Source organism: Biomphalaria glabrata, chromosome 1 (assembly GCF_947242115.1).
Source record: "Biomphalaria glabrata chromosome 1, xgBioGlab47.1, whole genome shotgun sequence".
Classification (NCBI taxonomy): domain Eukaryota; kingdom Metazoa; phylum Mollusca; class Gastropoda; family Planorbidae; genus Biomphalaria; species Biomphalaria glabrata.
Window position 1 is genome coordinate 82,728,215 of NC_074711.1, and position 18,555 is coordinate 82,746,769.

The window sequence follows — 18,555 nt, forward strand, 5'->3', positions numbered from 1 at the left end:
CATTACAATTAATAACAATTAGAAGAGATATGATAAAATCTTAGACATTACAAAGAGATATTTTAAGACAGTGTTTTGTCTCCTACCTAGACCATGTGCATGTGTTCTGTAAGCAAAGGGGAAGATACTCTTGTCCATCATGAATGTACAGCTGATATCTACTGGATACACTGAAGGACAAAGAAAAATAACTTCTTTAGATTTGATGAGAGGAAATGTGATTGACCTGTCAGATTTTAAGACTATACGTTGAATTGAATTCTGCATGTTTTCTTGCAAATTTTATTTAACTTCAAACACATAAAAATTAATGTAAAGTGAAGTAATTAGGTGAAAGTTATGCAATTCATCTTTGAGTTAGATCCTTAAGTTGTATGAGAAAAATCATAATAACCAAAAAAAACAACCAACCTTATTAAACCCGCATTGGAATCAAATTAAATGAAACTTTTGATTCTTAAAATCTATAAATATAAGTAATCTATCCTTAAAAAAAACATCACAGTTAATACAAATTATAACCCTTTTTTTTTTTTTCAGATTATTTTTGTTATGGTTAGAAATGAGTTTGGCAATGTTCATAGCAATCTATTGGCCATCATCATACATAAAGGTTTAACATAATTTACACACACACACTATCTTCTAATACAATTCAAAGTAGTAAACTAGTTGTTAAGCAGACAATGTAATATTTTTAAAAAATTATGAAAACTTACAATTAGTATGTGGAGGAATGGTGAAGTCCACAGAGTCTAACAAAAATATACCAGCAACATACTGAGGCCTAGAGAAAATGACAAATACAAAGTGTCAAAACAAGCAGTTTTCCTTTTTTTGTTTTTCCAAAGGGGGGGGGGGGGGGGAGGGGGGCAAATCTATCTGCACTAATACAAAAGAATTATTTCGAGATGAACTACTTACTTTTGGTGGGTTGTGTAAAGTTTAAGTCCAGAGTGATCTGCAGGTTCTGAGTCTGAAATATATTGGTAGTTACTAAAGAAAATAGATTGAAGTGTTACATAAAACATTATGGAATAACATCACTGAATGAAATATTGTTTAAGATAAACATAATGAAATAAAATGTTAGCAGAAGGAGAAATAATAACAATTTGGATGAGAAAATGACATCTAATCAATTTCTATGATGACATCTAAACAATTTCTATGACTAAGTTCATATAAGGAAAAAAATCTGAATTTGAATTTTCAAATCATTTCAATGATGCATTCTAATAAAGTAAAGTTCCCCTTTCAGACCTTGTGGTCTATAGGGCAGATGAAGTAAAGGTCATCTGTTTCTCTGGCCAACGGTTAATGGGCAGGGTGTCATGTGGCCAGCACAATGAACAACTGCCTTTACTTTCCCCAACTAATGTCAGATACCCGTTAGAGTTGAGTGGACTCTTGGGTGTCCTAAAAATCCCAAAATTAAAAATCACAGTCTTCACCAAGATTCGAACCCAGGCCAGGTTTGGAAGTCAAGCGCTTAACAACTTAGCCACCGAACCCCTATAATGCATTCTAATACATTGTCTAAATTATTTTCCAATAATTCTATAGAACACAATTTTATAGGTTCATCTGTAAATACATTTGTAAGACATATTAGTAAATAAAACTAACCTTCAAAAACCTTTGCGTAGTGTACCTGGAGTACAATAGTTTTAATTGATGTTTTCCTGCCAACCCTGAGACCTACACCTTTAAAAAAGAACATGACATTCTTGATAACATTTTAATTCCTACATTTTGTGTGTGTGAGTATTGACAAGTAATGGTGGAGACAGGAGAAATCTGATCTTCAATGACTTTTTTACTCACTTTAAAGTCTAGATTTTTCTTTTTTTAGCAATAGTAAGGAATAGGTGAAAAGGAACCTTTTGTTAAAGGTGATACAAGCAACAACATGATGAATTATTAATTGAAAGAATTGCAGAGTAAATTCTCCCTACTTAAATGTTCCCAATGAGCTAGCCAGGAAAACCAGTGACTTGGCAGAATTTAAGTCATTGGTTAATATGCATGACTAAATGCATGACGCGTAGGACGTAATCATCTTTTTTGAAGTAACATCTGTATTATATAAGATAAAAAGATAAACACTCAGTGTACCTTGTTGAGGTGTTCTATTTCTTTTGTCAATGTTAGCCAAGACGTTCTTAAAGCATTACTGCCAAACTATTTTGTTCACTGCACTGCATATGTTAATGAACCTACTTTCAATGTTTTACCACTAAGTTGGTCAGGTGTTCCCTAAGAACACAACTCAGAACTTTATCACAGATCATGCAGCTTATATCTTGGGAATTACATTTGCTACCTTGAGCCCTTACTTGTGTTAAAATACTTTCAATGGAGAGCAGATGGGCATAGTCTGATCTGTAAAGTTTCAGTAATCTTCTAGTTTCACCAATAGTATGTCTAACTCGATTTCTTCACAGATAAATCCCTCTGACCTGTCATCATGTGATGATAATATAAAAGGACTACTGAGAGCTTATATCTGAGTTTCAGCATGCTTGCAATGTTCTTAGCCTAACATAGTTATTGACAGGACATTAGAGAGAGAGATGAACAAAAGAATACATGTCTTGAATGTCACATTAAAAAGTGTCAGTCTCAGGTATTTGTGCAAGACTCTTGACATAAAAAGGCAAGACACAGTCACCAACACATAAATCTTAACAAGTGCCAAGAAGAAAAACTTGCTTGGTATTGTCAACAAAAAATGCTTAAAATGGTTTATCAAAGATCTTAGAATATCATATGATAATTTTAAATTTTTAGCTCGCTGAAGAGAAATAAAGCATTATTTTTAAAAATTAATTTGAAATATATTTAATGCAGTTTTTAAAAATGGACCATAACCAGGCTCTTGTAAGTCCATTAACTGTCATAATCATAAGCAAAGATCTTATCTGAATATGGATTTTGGGTACATAGAAAAAGATTTCTAGGTGATAGTATTAAATTTAAAAAAAGTGTTACATATTGATGGGGGCAAGAAGATATAAAAATTTTATAACAAGTTCAGAAACGCAATTCCACCCTAACTTTACAACTGAATGGATCATGTAGTTGTCTTCACTCATAACTGAATTTTACACAAAAAACTAATTTCTTTCTAGTCAGTTTGTTAAGCTTAAAAAATGTCAACTGTTTATTTGTTACCTTTAGGCATAACTGTTGGAGGAGCATTCTTAGCCCAGGCAAACATTATTGTAGGCTGACCATTTTTACACATTGGTGGACAGTTCCTGAAAGAGAAAAAGTATAATTCTAATACAACAAAAGCTGGAGGCCATTCTTATTTATTTTTAGCTACAAACTAGAAGGTCAAGCACTTTGTAACACATAATATATGTTAATTATCTAGAATCATTTTATTACTATTTTGATTTTATTAAAAAAAAAACAACAACTTACCATTAAAAAAGCTTTCTACTTACCAGATGCTGTCTGTGGAGAAAGGCTCACCCTCACATCCATACAGCAACATGTGGTGGGCAGTGGCAGCATTGGCCAGAGCTTCAAACTTATCTGATTAACAAGATAATGGAATAGGATTAAATATACAAATTGATTTTAAAAAATTAACTATTCAGTGTATGTCATACAACATTGTAACTATAGTTTATTCAGCAAGATTTGGAGATGACTTACAAATATAAAGCTCCTCTTCTAGAACTGGATAGGCTGTACATAGATAGGCGTCAGGCTACAGGACAAGATAAACAATATCATTTGACAAACACATTAATTGACTAGATTACTGACACACTTGTATTAATAATTTTTCATGGCTGGGTAGGACTTCATTGTTTATATATTAAATACATTTATTTATAAGCAAGTCTAATAAAAATATGAATTAATATAGCCCAATGTTTTTGTGATGAGAAATGTTCAGATGCTACTGTAATAAGTTTTTTAATGTAAATTCCAATATCTTGATTAAAAAAAATGTTTTCCAAAGTTAGCCCACGTTTTAAAAATTTAGTTTTGGATAAAGAATTGTTAAGAAATAACACAGGCCTGAATATAAAAAAACACCAGCAACTATCACAATATTTTCTAAGTACATCTAAAACTTGGATGTCAGCTTATGTGATAAGCTTTTTTTTTTTTTATTTCATAAACACTTACTGTCTTAGGCTTAGCACCAGGCATCAATATGTCTTGAGTTATTGTGTCTTGGTACAAGTTCTCTGGAAAGTGACAGTGTATTCAATGCATCACTTGTAATACAAATAAATGATGATTCTAATTGCTCAAGAATAAAATCTATTTACAACAACAAAAAAAAATAATTAAGGTTTAACAATGCAAAACAATTAATTGAATTGCTTCTATATGTTTAGGTACAAGTATACAAAACTAACCATTGGCTTCATCTGGATGATTCATGCCAGAATGGTGGTGAGATCCTATGGCTGCTTCTTCAAGTGCTGGATTTGGTGGAAGTGGAATGCTGACATCTTTGGGAAAGTTATCTCCTGTCAGTTGTGGAAGTTCATTAGCGCCACATTGCCCTGAAGGATTAGCCACAGAGCTGTCCGTGTAGAACATAATATAAAAATTGCACATCTCATCATTTCCTGTAGACCTGCAAAAGGATATATTTATTGTCAATAAGAATTTTAAATAGTTGGGTTTATTTAGTTTGCTTCTAATTACGGTATACAAACTACAATTTAAATAGTACATTATTAATTTACAAGAGGGACAGAAAGATAAGGTCATGTGGCACATTTTTTGAATGAGTGAAGGAACTTAATGGACTGTCAATCATTAGATTCATACAAAAGCTACAGACAAGTCCCTTACTAAGTTGTATTTTCTGAGGACTAATTCTTTAAAAGTTTTCTAACATAAAAATGTAGTTCCTTTCAGACCTTGTGGTCTATAGGGCAGATGATGTAAAGGTCATCTGTTTCTGTGGCCTCTGGTTAACGATGGTGTTATGTGGCAAGCACAATGAAAACCGCCTTTATTTTTCCCCAACTAACAACAGGTACCCATTAAAGATGGTTGGACTCAGAAATTCCAGTCTTCACCAGGATTCAAACCTGGGACCCCTGGTGCAGAAGTCAAGCACTTTATCACTCAGCCACCCCATTGCCCCCTCTTTACTTGTAAACCCTAAATTAATGATGATGGCTGAAAAGAATCCTTTCATGATTTGTTAAACACAGTATAATACATTTAAAAAAAAAAATGAATAATAAAATAATTCTTGAGCTAATGGTTAAATTATTATCAGCACACATATTTAGCACATCAATACAAATGAGGTGAAAATACAACACGAAGTCAATACACTAACCCAACACCAACAGCATGATCCATTGAACTTGAGTTATAAGTACATCTAGCAGCCTACATAGGAAGTGAAAACAAAAAAGAAATTAGCAAAAAAATATCATACATTTGTATACCTATGAAAGAATGTGATGTCTTGGGAATAGCAATCATATTTTTTTATGATCATTCAATGTAAAAAAACTACAAAAAAAACAACAACATAAAAATGTGCAGTGCCTTAAAGTGTATACTCTCTAAAGAGATGGAATAGGTTGCCTAAAACAGACATGAAAACCAATCACTTAGTATACAAGAAATAAACAACTAGTTAAACAAATGAATATAACAATATAGTTTGTTTATTAAAACATAAAATATCAGCACTTTCAAGACATTGCTTTAGAAATGAACTTTTCTTAGAAAAATTAAAAAAACAAAAAAACAATCTTACTTTTACCAATTTTCTAGAGAATGAATGTGACGTAATTTGTTAAATGATTAGGTCCAACAATTCCACTTTCAACAACTAAAAAAACCCATTAACTGAAAATTTCGTTGTAGAATAATGAATGTATAACAAAAAAAAATGTAGTAGGAATTCTAAAAAACATACCAAAGCATCTCCGGGTTTGACTTCAATAACATCTTTCACTGGGTAAAAAGCCTATACAAGATATAATAGAGAATACAGTACATACTATGGTCTCGAAAATATTGCTTACCTTCTAAATATAATTTCTTATTGTTACTATAATATTGTCATCTAACTACAAGCTAACTCACTTGTGGCCATTGTGGATTTCCTTTGCCAATCTCATGATAAGAACCATTGTGTTGGTAACCAGTGATGACTCGACCTGGAACAATAGTTATGGTGGAAGAGAACTGAAAGACACAAGGCTGTTACCTAGATCTATTTTGAAGACCCTAATCCATTTTCTATTTAGTGTGTGAGACATGAGGAAGTGAAGGAAGTGAAATAGTTTATCTGGATAAGGAGAAAGGAGACAAATTCTAATTCTTACCTAATCCATGAGCATGTGTTCTGTAGGCAAAGGGAAAGATACTCTTGTCCATTCTGAATGTACAGCTTATATCTACAGGGTACACTGAAATTTAAAAAAAAAGTATGTCCTTTGGTGTTTATAATGTTTAAAAAAAAAGATTCTTAACTATTGTTAAATTTCATTAAACAAAAAAAAAGCTTTTTTCTTGGGAATAATATCTAATGAAAACAATCTATAGAATTTAAGAATACTTACAATTTACATGTGGTGGGATGGTGAAGCCAGCAGCCAACAAAAATATACCAGCAACATACTGGGGCCTAGGAGTGAAGGTTAAAAGTAGGCAATGAAGAGTATATTATAAGAGAAAAAAATCCTTGATTAAATTAACTAGATTTAGAACAATTTGAAGATAGAACTTTAAAAAGCAAAATGTTAATTATGCTAAGAGCCTTCAAATGCTAAGAGGGATTAAAAATATAAAACAAGCTGTTGAAAGTCTTCTGAAGATTCCAGCTCCCACGGTATCAACGTGGCAGCTCGGAAACATTTATTTTGTGGAAAGTGGATTTGCAAGCAACAGGTGAATATGGTCCCCATTGAGTTCAAACAAGCCACCACACTATTCCACAAAGAGGCTGCCATAAGTACCTTGAGAAAGCTAAAGGCAGTAAATTGCGCTAAACAAAAACAATAGGTAGAAATATTTCTAATCGCACAGACTTATTGTTAGTCTAGATATATTACAAATTTAATTACATGACCAATCCAAACTAATTGATACAATTACACTTAATATAAGCTTTGTTTTTTTTAAAAGTATTTTATGTATTTTTCTTGTGTAATATTGTTACTTTACTTCTGAATTGTCTCCTAGTAACTTGGTATTACTCCAGTAATTGTAAGCATTCATAATTTTTAAGCTGTAATGATTTGTTTGATTTATAAATTAATTCCATAATATTATAATTCCAAGGTAGTTTGAGCTTTGAGATATTGGTTTCGCATAATAAGGATAAGCAGTTTTCATTTGTTTTGATTATCTCTATTACTCTGAATAATTAGCTATTTTTAGAGGAAAAACAGGCTCTAATTCAATTTTCATTTCTCCAACTCAATTCTTTTTGTAAATTTTGCGTATCTTGTGTTATTGTTGTATTTGTTCTATTTTCTATGCAAACAAGTTAGGTAACACTCTTTCAATCTCTCCCTAGATAAAGCTTTTTTTTTTTTAAAGGGATTTAGGTAGGAAACTACACATATTGAAATTTCTTACTTCTGATGTGTTGTGTAAAATTTTAGTCCAGAGTGATCTTCAGGCTCTGAATCTGAAATCACAAAAGTAGTAAAGCATAAAACTACCTTGACTTGATATAAACATCAATACATCTTTATTCTTTACAAAATATTCTTTAAAAACAAATTCAAACATGTAAACAAAAAATTAACAAATCATCAACAACTCAGTGATTTTAAAAAAAAATTCAATTTAGATTAACATTAGAAAATAAAATGTACCTTGAAAAACTTTAGCATAATGTACTTGTAAAACAATAGTTTGAATGGAAGTTTTACTGCCAACTCTCAGACCTACACCTAAATAGAAAAAAGCAAACTTTGGCATAATTTACTTATAAAACAATAGTTTTAATTTACTTATAAAACAATAGTCTTAATGGAAGTTTAACTGCCAACTCTAAGACCTAAAAATAAAAAAAATTCTATTATAGCTCTATTTTAATTTCCGAAACATTTTTTGTTCATTTTAAGTTCACATGGCACTAAGAAGCTGCAACACATATCAATGCATCAATAAAGCAGAAAAAAAAAATCCCATACATTCTGGTCTTCATGTACCAGTTTATTGGTTCCCGGTCATTTTATCCCCGGTCATTTCACCCCCGGTCATTTCATCCCCTGGTCACTTCATCCCCCGGTCACTTCATCCCCGGTCATTTCATCCCCTGGTCACTTCATCCCCGGTCATTTCATCCCCTGATATTTTCATCATCTGATCATTTTTATCTAGCAAATTTTAATTTTAAAAATCATGAAATGAGCAATATTTAATGTATTCATTTTTTATTTAAATGACAAAATTGTAACACGTTAATGTTTAAAAGGAATTAAAGCAAAACTTATACAGGCGACATGATATCCCGAGGATGGGTGAACTCCACATTTATTAGAAAAAAATAAAACCTTATTTCAAGGCTAAAAATGACGCGCCCATTTTCAAGAAAGAGCGATTGAAAAATAAAATAAAGTGAAACATGGTCGTACTTTCACTACACCTTGGCCTTTGATGATAAGTTATCAGCGGCATGGTCATAATTATTGTAATCGCACTTCTATCTCTCAAAAGATTTCCACTACTTGCACCACACCTTGGTCTTTGATGATAAGTTATCAGCGGCATGATCATAATTATTCTAATCGCACTTCTATCTCTCAAATGATTTTTTACTACTTCCACCAAACCTTGGCCTTCGATCCGGATAAAATTATGATATTACAACCCCCACGTCCAATAGAAGCGCTATAGCTAAGTACACACCCAGATTTACAATATAATATAAGATTTCTCATTAAGAAAACAAAGTGGAAGAGGAAACACTATAAACGCTTTAGTAACATGTCATAAAATGTCAAAAAGCATTCTACATAATCATATTTTTAAATAAAATATTTAATTAGGGATGAAATGACCGGGGATGAAATGACCGGGGGATGAAGTGACCAGGGGATGAAGTGACCAGGGGATGAAATGAACGGGGATGAAGTGAACGGGGATGAAGTGACCGGGGATGAAAAGACAGGGATGAAGTGACCGGGGATGAAGTGACCGGGGATGAAATGACCGGTCACCAGTTTATCAAGTAGCAATCAAATCAAAGGTGTAGAAAATAAAAATATTAATACAAGTTATTACTGTATATTATATAAGGGTCTTTAGTTAGATGATGACCTGGAAGTAAAGAAAATGTTGCCTTAATGGTTTCAATAAAAACATGTAAATAGCTAACTATAGAACTAAGGAATAGTCTTATGTATTGTAACTATTCCTGACTAGCTTAGACCACTGAGCTCTGAATGTTTTTTTGTGGCAAAACCAAAGCTGTAAACATCAAGTTGTCACTAGAAATGAGTTAAGTCTGACATTTTAATCTTTTCAAAACAAAAAGAATGAGCTTATTGTTAAAGGGTTTAACATATAAATAAATGGATGGATTATAAGGCCTCAGTCAGTCTTCCCTTGTTCAATTCATACAAAATGTGGTTTGATTAGAGCACATTGGCATTAATAATTAATTAAATAATTCATCAACGCAAATATTTATTTTAAATTTTCCATACCTTTGGGCATAACAGTTGGAGGAGCATTCTTAGCCCAGGCAAACATTATTGAGGACCGACCATTTTTACACATCAGTGGACAGTTCCTGTTGAGTAGAGTAGAATAGAAACATAACATCCACCAAACTTTTTTTTCTAAAGATTATTTCTTTTATATTTAAAACTTTTACATTATTCAAATAAGTCAGACTAAAAAAATAATAGTTGCTTTCAAAGTATGGAGAGCTCATTTCACAGATGAATTTGACATAAGCATTGCAATGGTTTGAAATGAACACAAAAGATTTGCAAGACCATCAAATAGCCCTTTAAATTGACTTGTTGATGTTTAGTTTTTATGAATAGTTTATGGAAGTCTCAAGGAAAAAAAAAGTGTCATTTAATAATGTCCAGCCACTTAGAAAGCCAACTATGTTCCAGTAGGGGAATTTATATTTATAAAAGAGAAATATTTCTTTTAAGACAAATAAAGTTAGACTAACTAGGAGAGAAAAAGACGTCAAAGTAATAATACTTGTAAATAAACTTGAGACAAAAAGAAAACAAAAAAATAATTAAAAAGTAATGATATACAAAATTATTAGTGTTTTAAGATCATGTCAATTTTTGTAAAAACGTTTTTGAAAACAAAGTTCTGTTGATTAATTGTACATTTTGTTTGTATTAAAGTGATATGTAATAGTCTAATTTTAGCCAATTTGATACAAATAAAATCTTACCAGATGCTGTCTGTAGAGAAAGGCTCACCATCACATCCATACAACAACATATGGTGGGCAGTGGCAGCATTGGCCAGAGCTTCAAACTTATCTGAGGACAAAGTTATTCATATTTATTAACATTCCAATTTAAAGCAAATTAAAAATATAAACAAGATAGTCAATACTAGTAAACAGTGAGAGATAATCTGTGTTTCATAAACATATTTACTATAGTTTTTATCAACACTGAGGTCATGCTAATTAATTCATTGAAAAATAATGCCATCAAACATTTTTATACTCTTTAATATTGTCAAAAAGCATCTTTTTATTTCAGTAATGATAAGGTTATGCAACAAAAAATGACCGAATGGAATTGCTTTTGACTTAATATTTAATTGAAATTTTTCATTTTATGTGTTAAATTGTAAAAAAAAATTCATTACTGTATTAAAATATGAAAATTATTTTTTTAAATCTTAAGGAAAAAATTTAAAATACATTATTCGATATGTATTATCATATATTAATATAGTTACAATTCAAAAACATATGTTATCTCTCTTCTTATGTCTAACTTTTCTAGAAATTCAAAATTTTCAATTGGTAACTATGCTCTTGGGAATGACTTACAAATATAAAATTCCTCTTCCAGAACCCGATAGGCTGTACATAGGTAAGCATCAGGCTGTAGGATGAGATAAACATACAGAGTCACAGACCTAAACTTATAACCTAAAATGGTTATAATTATTTTTATTCATTTAAAAGAATAAGACAAGTAATAACTATAAGACCTAGGTTTAACATGATTACAAAATGAGTTAGTTTCATATAAATTTTAAGTGCCCATTGGGTCTACATTTAAAAAAATAAAATAAAATACAGCAACAAATATGAATTAATCACAGGGAACCTGTTTTTATATCTAAATTTGTGACCAAAAAAAATACTATAAAAGGATTGTCCATCTCAACTGTAGAGTTATATTCCTTATTTGATAATAAAAATAAAAAAAACTCTCTTTATTGCCTAAAAAATGAAACTAAATTAAAAATGCTACTTTTGAAAATAATTACTCCACCAAAGAAATATTTACAATTTAAAAACATAAAAAAAATATAATAATGGATAGTGACAATAGTTATTCAAATTAAAAAGTGCTAAAACTAAACTATGTAAAATTAATTAATTTAAGTTCATTAAAGAAAGTGATATCTAGTAAAAAAACTCTGATGCATATTGCTCAGTTGTTTTATTAGAACTATTGAAAGAGAATAAAGGAAGAAATTAGAACACATGAACCCAAAAAAATAAATACAAAAAAGTTACTCTAAACATTAATGGAAATCAGGAAGATCCTGTATGTTTACAATTTTGTGCAAGTGATCTCACAGATACTTTTATATTCATATAAATTTCTTATAATAAATAAAATAAAGGTAAATAAAATAATAAGAAAAAAGTAAAAAAAAAAAAAAATTATGTCTAAACAAAATGTATGAGACTTACTGTTTTTGGTTTAGCCCCAGGCATCAATATTTCTTGTGTTTTTGAATCACTGAATAAGTTTTCTATTCAAAATGTTATTTAAAAAATAAAAATGTATTAAAAATTTTATTTAAAAAATAACAATGTATTAAAAATGATCAACAAATATGTCTGCTAAACAGAAGTGGGTGATGTTAGAAGATACCTAGGTTGTTGGCCTCATCACAGTTGATTGCCATGTCATGCATAACCCTAACCCTCCAAACTGTCATTACAATGGTGGACCCAAGTTCAAACCATGCCCAGGTCCATCCTCCCCCCACACTAACACACACAAACACAAGGTTTGTACTAGGATTCATTTCTGAAGAAACAGAAACGTGTGAAGCTTAAAAAGCAAATGGACACCGACTCTCAAAAGTGGAAACATCAAACCAATGAATTTGGTCATCTGTGTTAATCTTAACATTCTATATAGTGATCTAATAGAAGACGGGAGAGACACTTTAAAAGGTATACGGCAAAAAGGACATGAAGCTCTTCAAAATCAACACTAACAGTTGGGAAAAAGAGGCACTGGATAGATCCACATAGAGAGCAAGCCTAAAGGAAAGGTCCTGGATTGCAGATGACATACATGCAAGAAGTAGAAAGAAGGGTGAAAGTGCAACCTCCCCCTGGCGATTACAGATGCCCCAACCTATGACCACAGATGTGTATCAAGGATTGGCCTCTTTAGTCACAAGAGAAGTTGCTAAGGGAAATATACTCTTTCCAGATGTAGAATGCCACAGAAACTGTTTCATCGTATTAAATATTTCAATGGAGATAAAAGTAAATTGAAAGTACAAATCCCTATTTAGGCAGGTCAGTACTTTGACCTTTTTGTACCTCAAACAGACTAAAGATTTTTGTAAGAGTGTTGGTATTTTAAATATCTAGAAAATTGCTCAAAATATTAAGAAGCCTTTCAGTAAGTCTCTTTTACTGAGCTATGCCATTGAAAGAATCCTCTTAATGTCTCCAATGTATTCTGCTTCTCGAGAAGAAGACTCAACTCCAAGGTCTTTGTGTGCAAATAAATTATATCAAGTTCATCTTTTCTTAAAGGAGAAAGCTTCATTCTTTTATAAATTGCCTTTATATAGTGCTTGTAAAGCATGCTTAGTACACTACTGCAAAGCTCAGTTGGGATTCAAACAGACACTGCTAAGATATTAATCAATAAAATCCAACTGACCATTGTTTTGTTCTGGGGGATTTACTCCTGGATGGTTGTGAGATCCTATGGCTGCTTCTTCAAGAGCTGGATTGGGTGGAAGTGGAACACTAACATCTTTGGGAAAGTTATCTCCTGTCAGTGATGTAAGTTCATTGAATTTACAATCTCCTGATGGGTCAGCCACAGAACTGTCTGTGTAGAACATGATGTAATAATTGCACATCTCATCATTTCCTGTTGACCTGTACAAGATTAAAAGAAAAAAATGTTTTGAAAAATCAACAATAATACAATTGAGAAAAAAAAAGTGTTTACTTAAGGTTTAAAACTGAAAGAGTTTTATCCTCATTATTTCTTTTCTTTACCAGATGTTTTGAGACTATCAGATATGGAATCAATTTAGACTGGTTGAAAAATGGAATAGTAAAATAGAGACTAAAACTGTTCAAAGGGTTTGGATTTATATTTGTAAACATGTGATAACATTATTTTTAAAGAAGTATCATAGTGGGCCAATAGAATGTAGACAAATGAAACTCCTCTTTAAATACATGAAGCTTAATGTAAAACTTGATCTAAAAAGGAAAACTTTGTAAACAAAAATTTTTTGTTAAGTATTTGTTAAATAACCTAAAAAACTGCTATTGAAAAAAAAGCAGCAAATTAATATGTGGATTCATTTTTTTGTTTTTAGTATGATTTTTTTTTAGTGTTTTTTGTTGAATATTAAAAAAAACAAAAACAAATTTGTATTTTAAGATTAAGACTAGAAAGTAATTCAACCTCATGTACTAGATAAACAAGTAAAAGTAGCTTTTTCAGCCATAGTGATCATTCTTAGAAACAAAGTTATTCAATAATGATACTATAATATGGCATGGACTCAACAAAATAAAATTAATAAACTAACCCAACACCGACAGAATGATCCATAGAAGTAGAGTCATAAGTACATCGTGCAGCCTGGAAATAAACAAACATGTCATAATACAGTAATGATAAAATGACATTTTTTTTTTTAATTTAAAAATTGAATTTTTGTAACACAAACACTTTTGATACTTATTAATTAATACACTTTCTGAGTTGAACTGGTAGCATAGAATACATTCATTTTTTGATAAATGGAAAACAGTTTATATTTAACATACCAAGGCATCGCCAGGTTTCACTTCAATAATTTCCTTCACTGGGTAAAAAGCCTGTTGGATGAAGCATTCATTTGTGTAAGTTTACACTTGCAGAAAATAAATCAAACTAATGCTGGTGTCACTAGTAGTGTCAATATTAGAACTAACTCACTTGTGGCCATTGGGGGTTCCCTTTGCCTATTTCATGATAAGTCCCATTGTATTGATAGCCTGTGATAACTTTGCCTAAGTTTAAAAATAAAAATATTTAAGTTTAAAGAAATATTTTTTTATTTTGAAGTTTAATTGTTTTAGGTTAAAAAAAAAAGATAATTTAAAAATTATGTTTTACCTAGTCCATGAGCATGTGTTCTATATGCAAAGGGGAATATACTCTTCTCTTTTTGGAAAGTACAGCTGATATCTACAGGATATGCTATAATATACAAAGAATAGCAAACAGTTTACATTTCTCAACAATTCCAAAAGACCAGATATTAGGGCTCTTACATTTTATGGTCAATAAATAATTTTGAAAATTATGATTACTTCCCTTACATTTAATCATAGATATATCTCTCTTACAGTTTCATCACAAAACCCTCTTACACTTAATTATATATCTCTCTTACAGTGCTATCACATACTTCTCTTACACTTAATCATACATCTCTCTTACAGTGCTATCACATACTTCTCTTACACTTAATCATATATCTCAATTACAGTTTCATCACATAGATCTGTTACACTTAATCATATATCTCTCTTACAGAGTTATCACATACTTCTCTTACACTTAATCATACATCTCTCTTACAGTGCTATCACATACTTCTCTTACACTTAATCATATATCTCAATTACAGTTTCATCACATAGATCTGTTACACTTAATCATATATCTCTCTTACAGAGCTATCACATACTTCTCTTACACTTCATCATATATCTCTCTTACAGAGCTATTACATACTTCTCTTACATGGTTCTCTTATAATGTGCATGTCTGTTGAACTGTTTCATTGTTACCATTAAATGTCAATACTTACATGACACTTGGGGTGGAATTTCAAACCAGTAACTAGCCAAAAGAAATATTCCAGCCACAAACTGAGGCCTAGAAGTTGGAGCAGAAAGAACGATTGTAATAAGAGTGTTGACACTTCAATAGAAATGATTACACAAATTAAAATACAAGAGTAAGGGTTTAAAAACTTACTTCTGAAATGTGGTGTATATCTTAAGACCTGAATGATCAGGAGGCTCAGAATCTACAAAAAATATTAAGAGTCAAAGTCACAACACTACAGGCTATATTAAGTAGATAGAAGGTAATTATAATAATAAGTCCAAAGATGAAGGAAGAATGCAGTATTTCATGAGACAGAAAGTAAGTGACATTCAAACACAATACAAAGTAGTTGAGTAGTAACATCAATAAACAATCTTTTAGTTAATAATAATAATAATAATAATAATAATAATCTTTATTATCCGTAAGGAAATTTGTCTTACAATTTGTGCATTACACCAAACAAAAAACATTATAACTATAAGAAACCAAAGTGTACATACACAAGACTCACTCATAATTTACATGTGACAAAGTTTATACCAAAGTTATGTGAACTTTTAGCTTTTGTAGTCAATCTTTTAGTTATGTGAACTTTTAGCTTTTGTAGTCAATCTTTTAGTTATGTGAACTTTTAGCTTTTGTAGTCAATCTTTTAGTTATGTGAACTTTTAGCTTTTGTAGTCAATCTTTTAGTTATGTGAACTTTTAGCTTTTGTAGTCATTGTGTAGTTATATAATATGAATATTTTTAATTGTGTAGTCATTGTGTAGTTATATAATATGAACATTTTTAATTGTGTAGTCATTGTGTAGTTATATAATATGAATATTTTTAATTGTGTAGTCATTGTGTAGTTATATATCATTATTCTGATGTTCTAGTCATTCTGTATTTTTATCATATTGATCATTTGTTTTGTTTGTTTTACAGGTTTCTTCAGATTACACCCCAGCACATAACATTCCCATAGAATGATGGGGGTTTGCAGCGGACAGGGTTCAAACCAGGGACCACCAAGATCACCCAATGACATTCCACCAAGATCACTACACCACCAAGCAACATATTGACCATCATAAATAAATTTATTGTTAAAATGCCAAAGCTAAATAGACCTAAGTTTAGTTATAGGAAAAGGGGCTAAAAATTTTAATATGAAAGTAGTTCTGATCATCTGCTAATCTTTGATTAGCATTTTATTTTTCATGCTGACCTCATAAACCTTTCAATTCTATTTTACTTAATAGAATTTATGATAAATGTTTATTACAAAATGAAGCATTACATTATGGAAAACAAAAAAAATTTTTTATATTGGAATAATTAAATAAAAATTTTAAGTCCTAAATAATTTAACTTACCTTTGAAAATCTTTGCATAGTGCACCTGGAGTACAATAGTTTTAATGGAAGTGTTCTTGCCGACCCTCAAAGCTACACCTTTATAAAGAAAAACAATGCATCAATGTTTTACTGATAGATCTGCTTATGTAGATATAAAAAAGGATTTTAAATTGTTTAAATCTTCATAGTGCACATTGTGATTATCAGCACACTATTGAAAAACTTTCATTTAGATTTTTAAAAAAAGTTTCTACCTTTTGGCAAGACAGTTGGAGGAGCATTTTTGGCCCAAGCAAACAAAATAGTAGACCGACCATTTTTGCACATGCGTGGACAGTCCCTGTGAGAAAAATTATTAATAGTATTAACTTTTCCGCAAGTTAATTAATATAAAAGAAATGATTCCAGAAAAACTATAACATATTTTCATTTTTTTTTTTTAAACTTTTTAAATTCTAGTTGAATTTTTTTTTTTTTCATTTTATCATTTATTTAGATACAAAATGTTATTACTACTGCAATGTATTTAGTTTATAATTTATGAGCCCCATTGTAGCTTCAAGAAAATATTTGATTAGAGTAACACCTTTAGTAAAATCACTAAATTTAGAAACCCTTCAGGATAGAAGACTTAAAAAGTAATTATACATAAAACACTGAACCATAACCTTCAAATACAAAAACACTCAGAAAGACAGAAAAAAAAAGGCACACTTCTTGTTCCATATGCTAGAACAAATGTGTACAAATGCTCCTTCTTCCCTAGTGCTATTAGAGCATGGAATGGGTTGCCTGAGTCAGCCAGGAAAACAAATGACTTGGCAGAATTTAATTCATTGGTTAACATGCATAACAAGATTGACATAAGAACCCGTGTAGGACGAAATCATTTTTTTTTAAAGCAATGTCTGTATTTCATAAGATAAGATAATAATTCTAAAAACATTTACATAAAATAGATTAACACAAAGTCAAATGAAAATTGGTTTCAATAATTAGATCTACATTTTTAACAGACTGATTGGTTGATTGTCCTAGTTATTTTTAAAAATAATTATTCTAAATTATAAGCCCCTTTTTTTAAGCAATCCAAACTCAAAATCATTGATGGGTATTTTTGTGAATACATTTCTTCAGGTTAGTTATATTAGATGTAGATATAAATCTCATTATATTACACAAAAAAAAAAAAAAAAACAGGTGGCAACAGAGTCTGCACAAAAATAAAATATTACAATTACTCTTAATTTTTGAAATAGAAGACAATGTCTTATTAGATTAAAAAAAGAAACTAAGGATATAAAATAAAAAAAAAGTTTTGATTGAAATCAATACCTTTTACACATGCAATAATGTAGCTTTGAAATAACTGAAACAAGTTCATTAATATCCAATGATCTCTCAATCACTTAAGGTATTTGATATGCTTGATTCCCAAACTCCGTGGTTTCACTTTCTTTACCATTTTAAACCTCAGTTTAGAACAGTGATGCCCAAAATAAGGTCTGCGGGCCAGATCTACTCCATGACGTACTTCCATCCAGCCCGCCGAAACGTCGGAAAAAATATAGAAAATCCTCTCCCCCCAAAAAAGAGTTTAAAATGTATCTTTACCAACATTAGGGCACTCATTTTTTTCTAATGGATTACTACCAAGGCATTTAACATTTGTACATTCATGAAATAGGGCTATAGAATCTATTAGGAAAAATGAACAAACTCTTTACTTTTTGTAGAACATGATACCATCGCTAGCCAACATGTTTGTTTTTATAAAGAAAGTGTCTGTGTGGCTGTTTTTAAAAACAAGAAAAACAAAATATAAACAAAACTTAAGCCATTTTTTGAAATGTAAAAAGAAAATTCAAATTTCCCAAAAATTCAATGTAAGTACTAGATCCTCGGGTTTGAAATA

The 18,555-nt window shown here is 30.6% G+C and overlaps 1 protein-coding gene across 4 annotated transcripts in view; it reads right to left on the minus strand.

Moving 5' to 3' along the window:
- The window catches only part of LOC106074305 (uncharacterized), a 63,442-nt gene that overhangs the window by 20,642 nt on the left and 24,245 nt on the right, over window positions 1-18,555 (minus strand). For 3 of the 4 annotated variants that reach the window (XM_056018154.1, XM_056018153.1, XM_056018157.1), the window contains exons 17-45: window positions 16,895-16,980; window positions 16,659-16,736; window positions 15,441-15,492; window positions 15,271-15,338; window positions 14,571-14,654; window positions 14,391-14,464; window positions 14,240-14,290; window positions 13,999-14,051; window positions 13,107-13,330; window positions 11,888-11,949; window positions 11,009-11,063; window positions 10,394-10,484; window positions 9,675-9,760; window positions 7,836-7,913; window positions 7,594-7,645; window positions 6,573-6,637; window positions 6,336-6,419; window positions 6,094-6,167; window positions 5,924-5,974; window positions 5,333-5,385; window positions 4,389-4,612; window positions 4,153-4,214; window positions 3,670-3,724; window positions 3,456-3,546; window positions 3,178-3,263; window positions 1,630-1,707; window positions 925-976; window positions 720-787; window positions 87-170 (exon numbers count right to left, since the gene is read on the minus strand). In XM_056018154.1, coding sequence (XP_055874129.1) covers window positions 87-170; window positions 720-787; window positions 925-976; window positions 1,630-1,707; window positions 3,178-3,263; window positions 3,456-3,546; window positions 3,670-3,724; window positions 4,153-4,214; window positions 4,389-4,612; window positions 5,333-5,385; window positions 5,924-5,974; window positions 6,094-6,167; window positions 6,336-6,419; window positions 6,573-6,637; window positions 7,594-7,645; window positions 7,836-7,913; window positions 9,675-9,760; window positions 10,394-10,484; window positions 11,009-11,063; window positions 11,888-11,949; window positions 13,107-13,330; window positions 13,999-14,051; window positions 14,240-14,290; window positions 14,391-14,464; window positions 14,571-14,654; window positions 15,271-15,338; window positions 15,441-15,492; window positions 16,659-16,736; window positions 16,895-16,980 — 2,321 coding nt within the window. The remainder of the gene's footprint in view (window positions 1-86; window positions 171-719; window positions 788-924; window positions 977-1,629; window positions 1,708-3,177; window positions 3,264-3,455; window positions 3,547-3,669; window positions 3,725-4,152; window positions 4,215-4,388; window positions 4,613-5,332; window positions 5,386-5,923; window positions 5,975-6,093; window positions 6,168-6,335; window positions 6,420-6,572; window positions 6,638-7,593; window positions 7,646-7,835; window positions 7,914-9,674; window positions 9,761-10,393; window positions 10,485-11,008; window positions 11,064-11,887; window positions 11,950-13,106; window positions 13,331-13,998; window positions 14,052-14,239; window positions 14,291-14,390; window positions 14,465-14,570; window positions 14,655-15,270; window positions 15,339-15,440; window positions 15,493-16,658; window positions 16,737-16,894; window positions 16,981-18,555) is intronic. The other variant, XM_056018156.1, reaches the window with a different exon arrangement.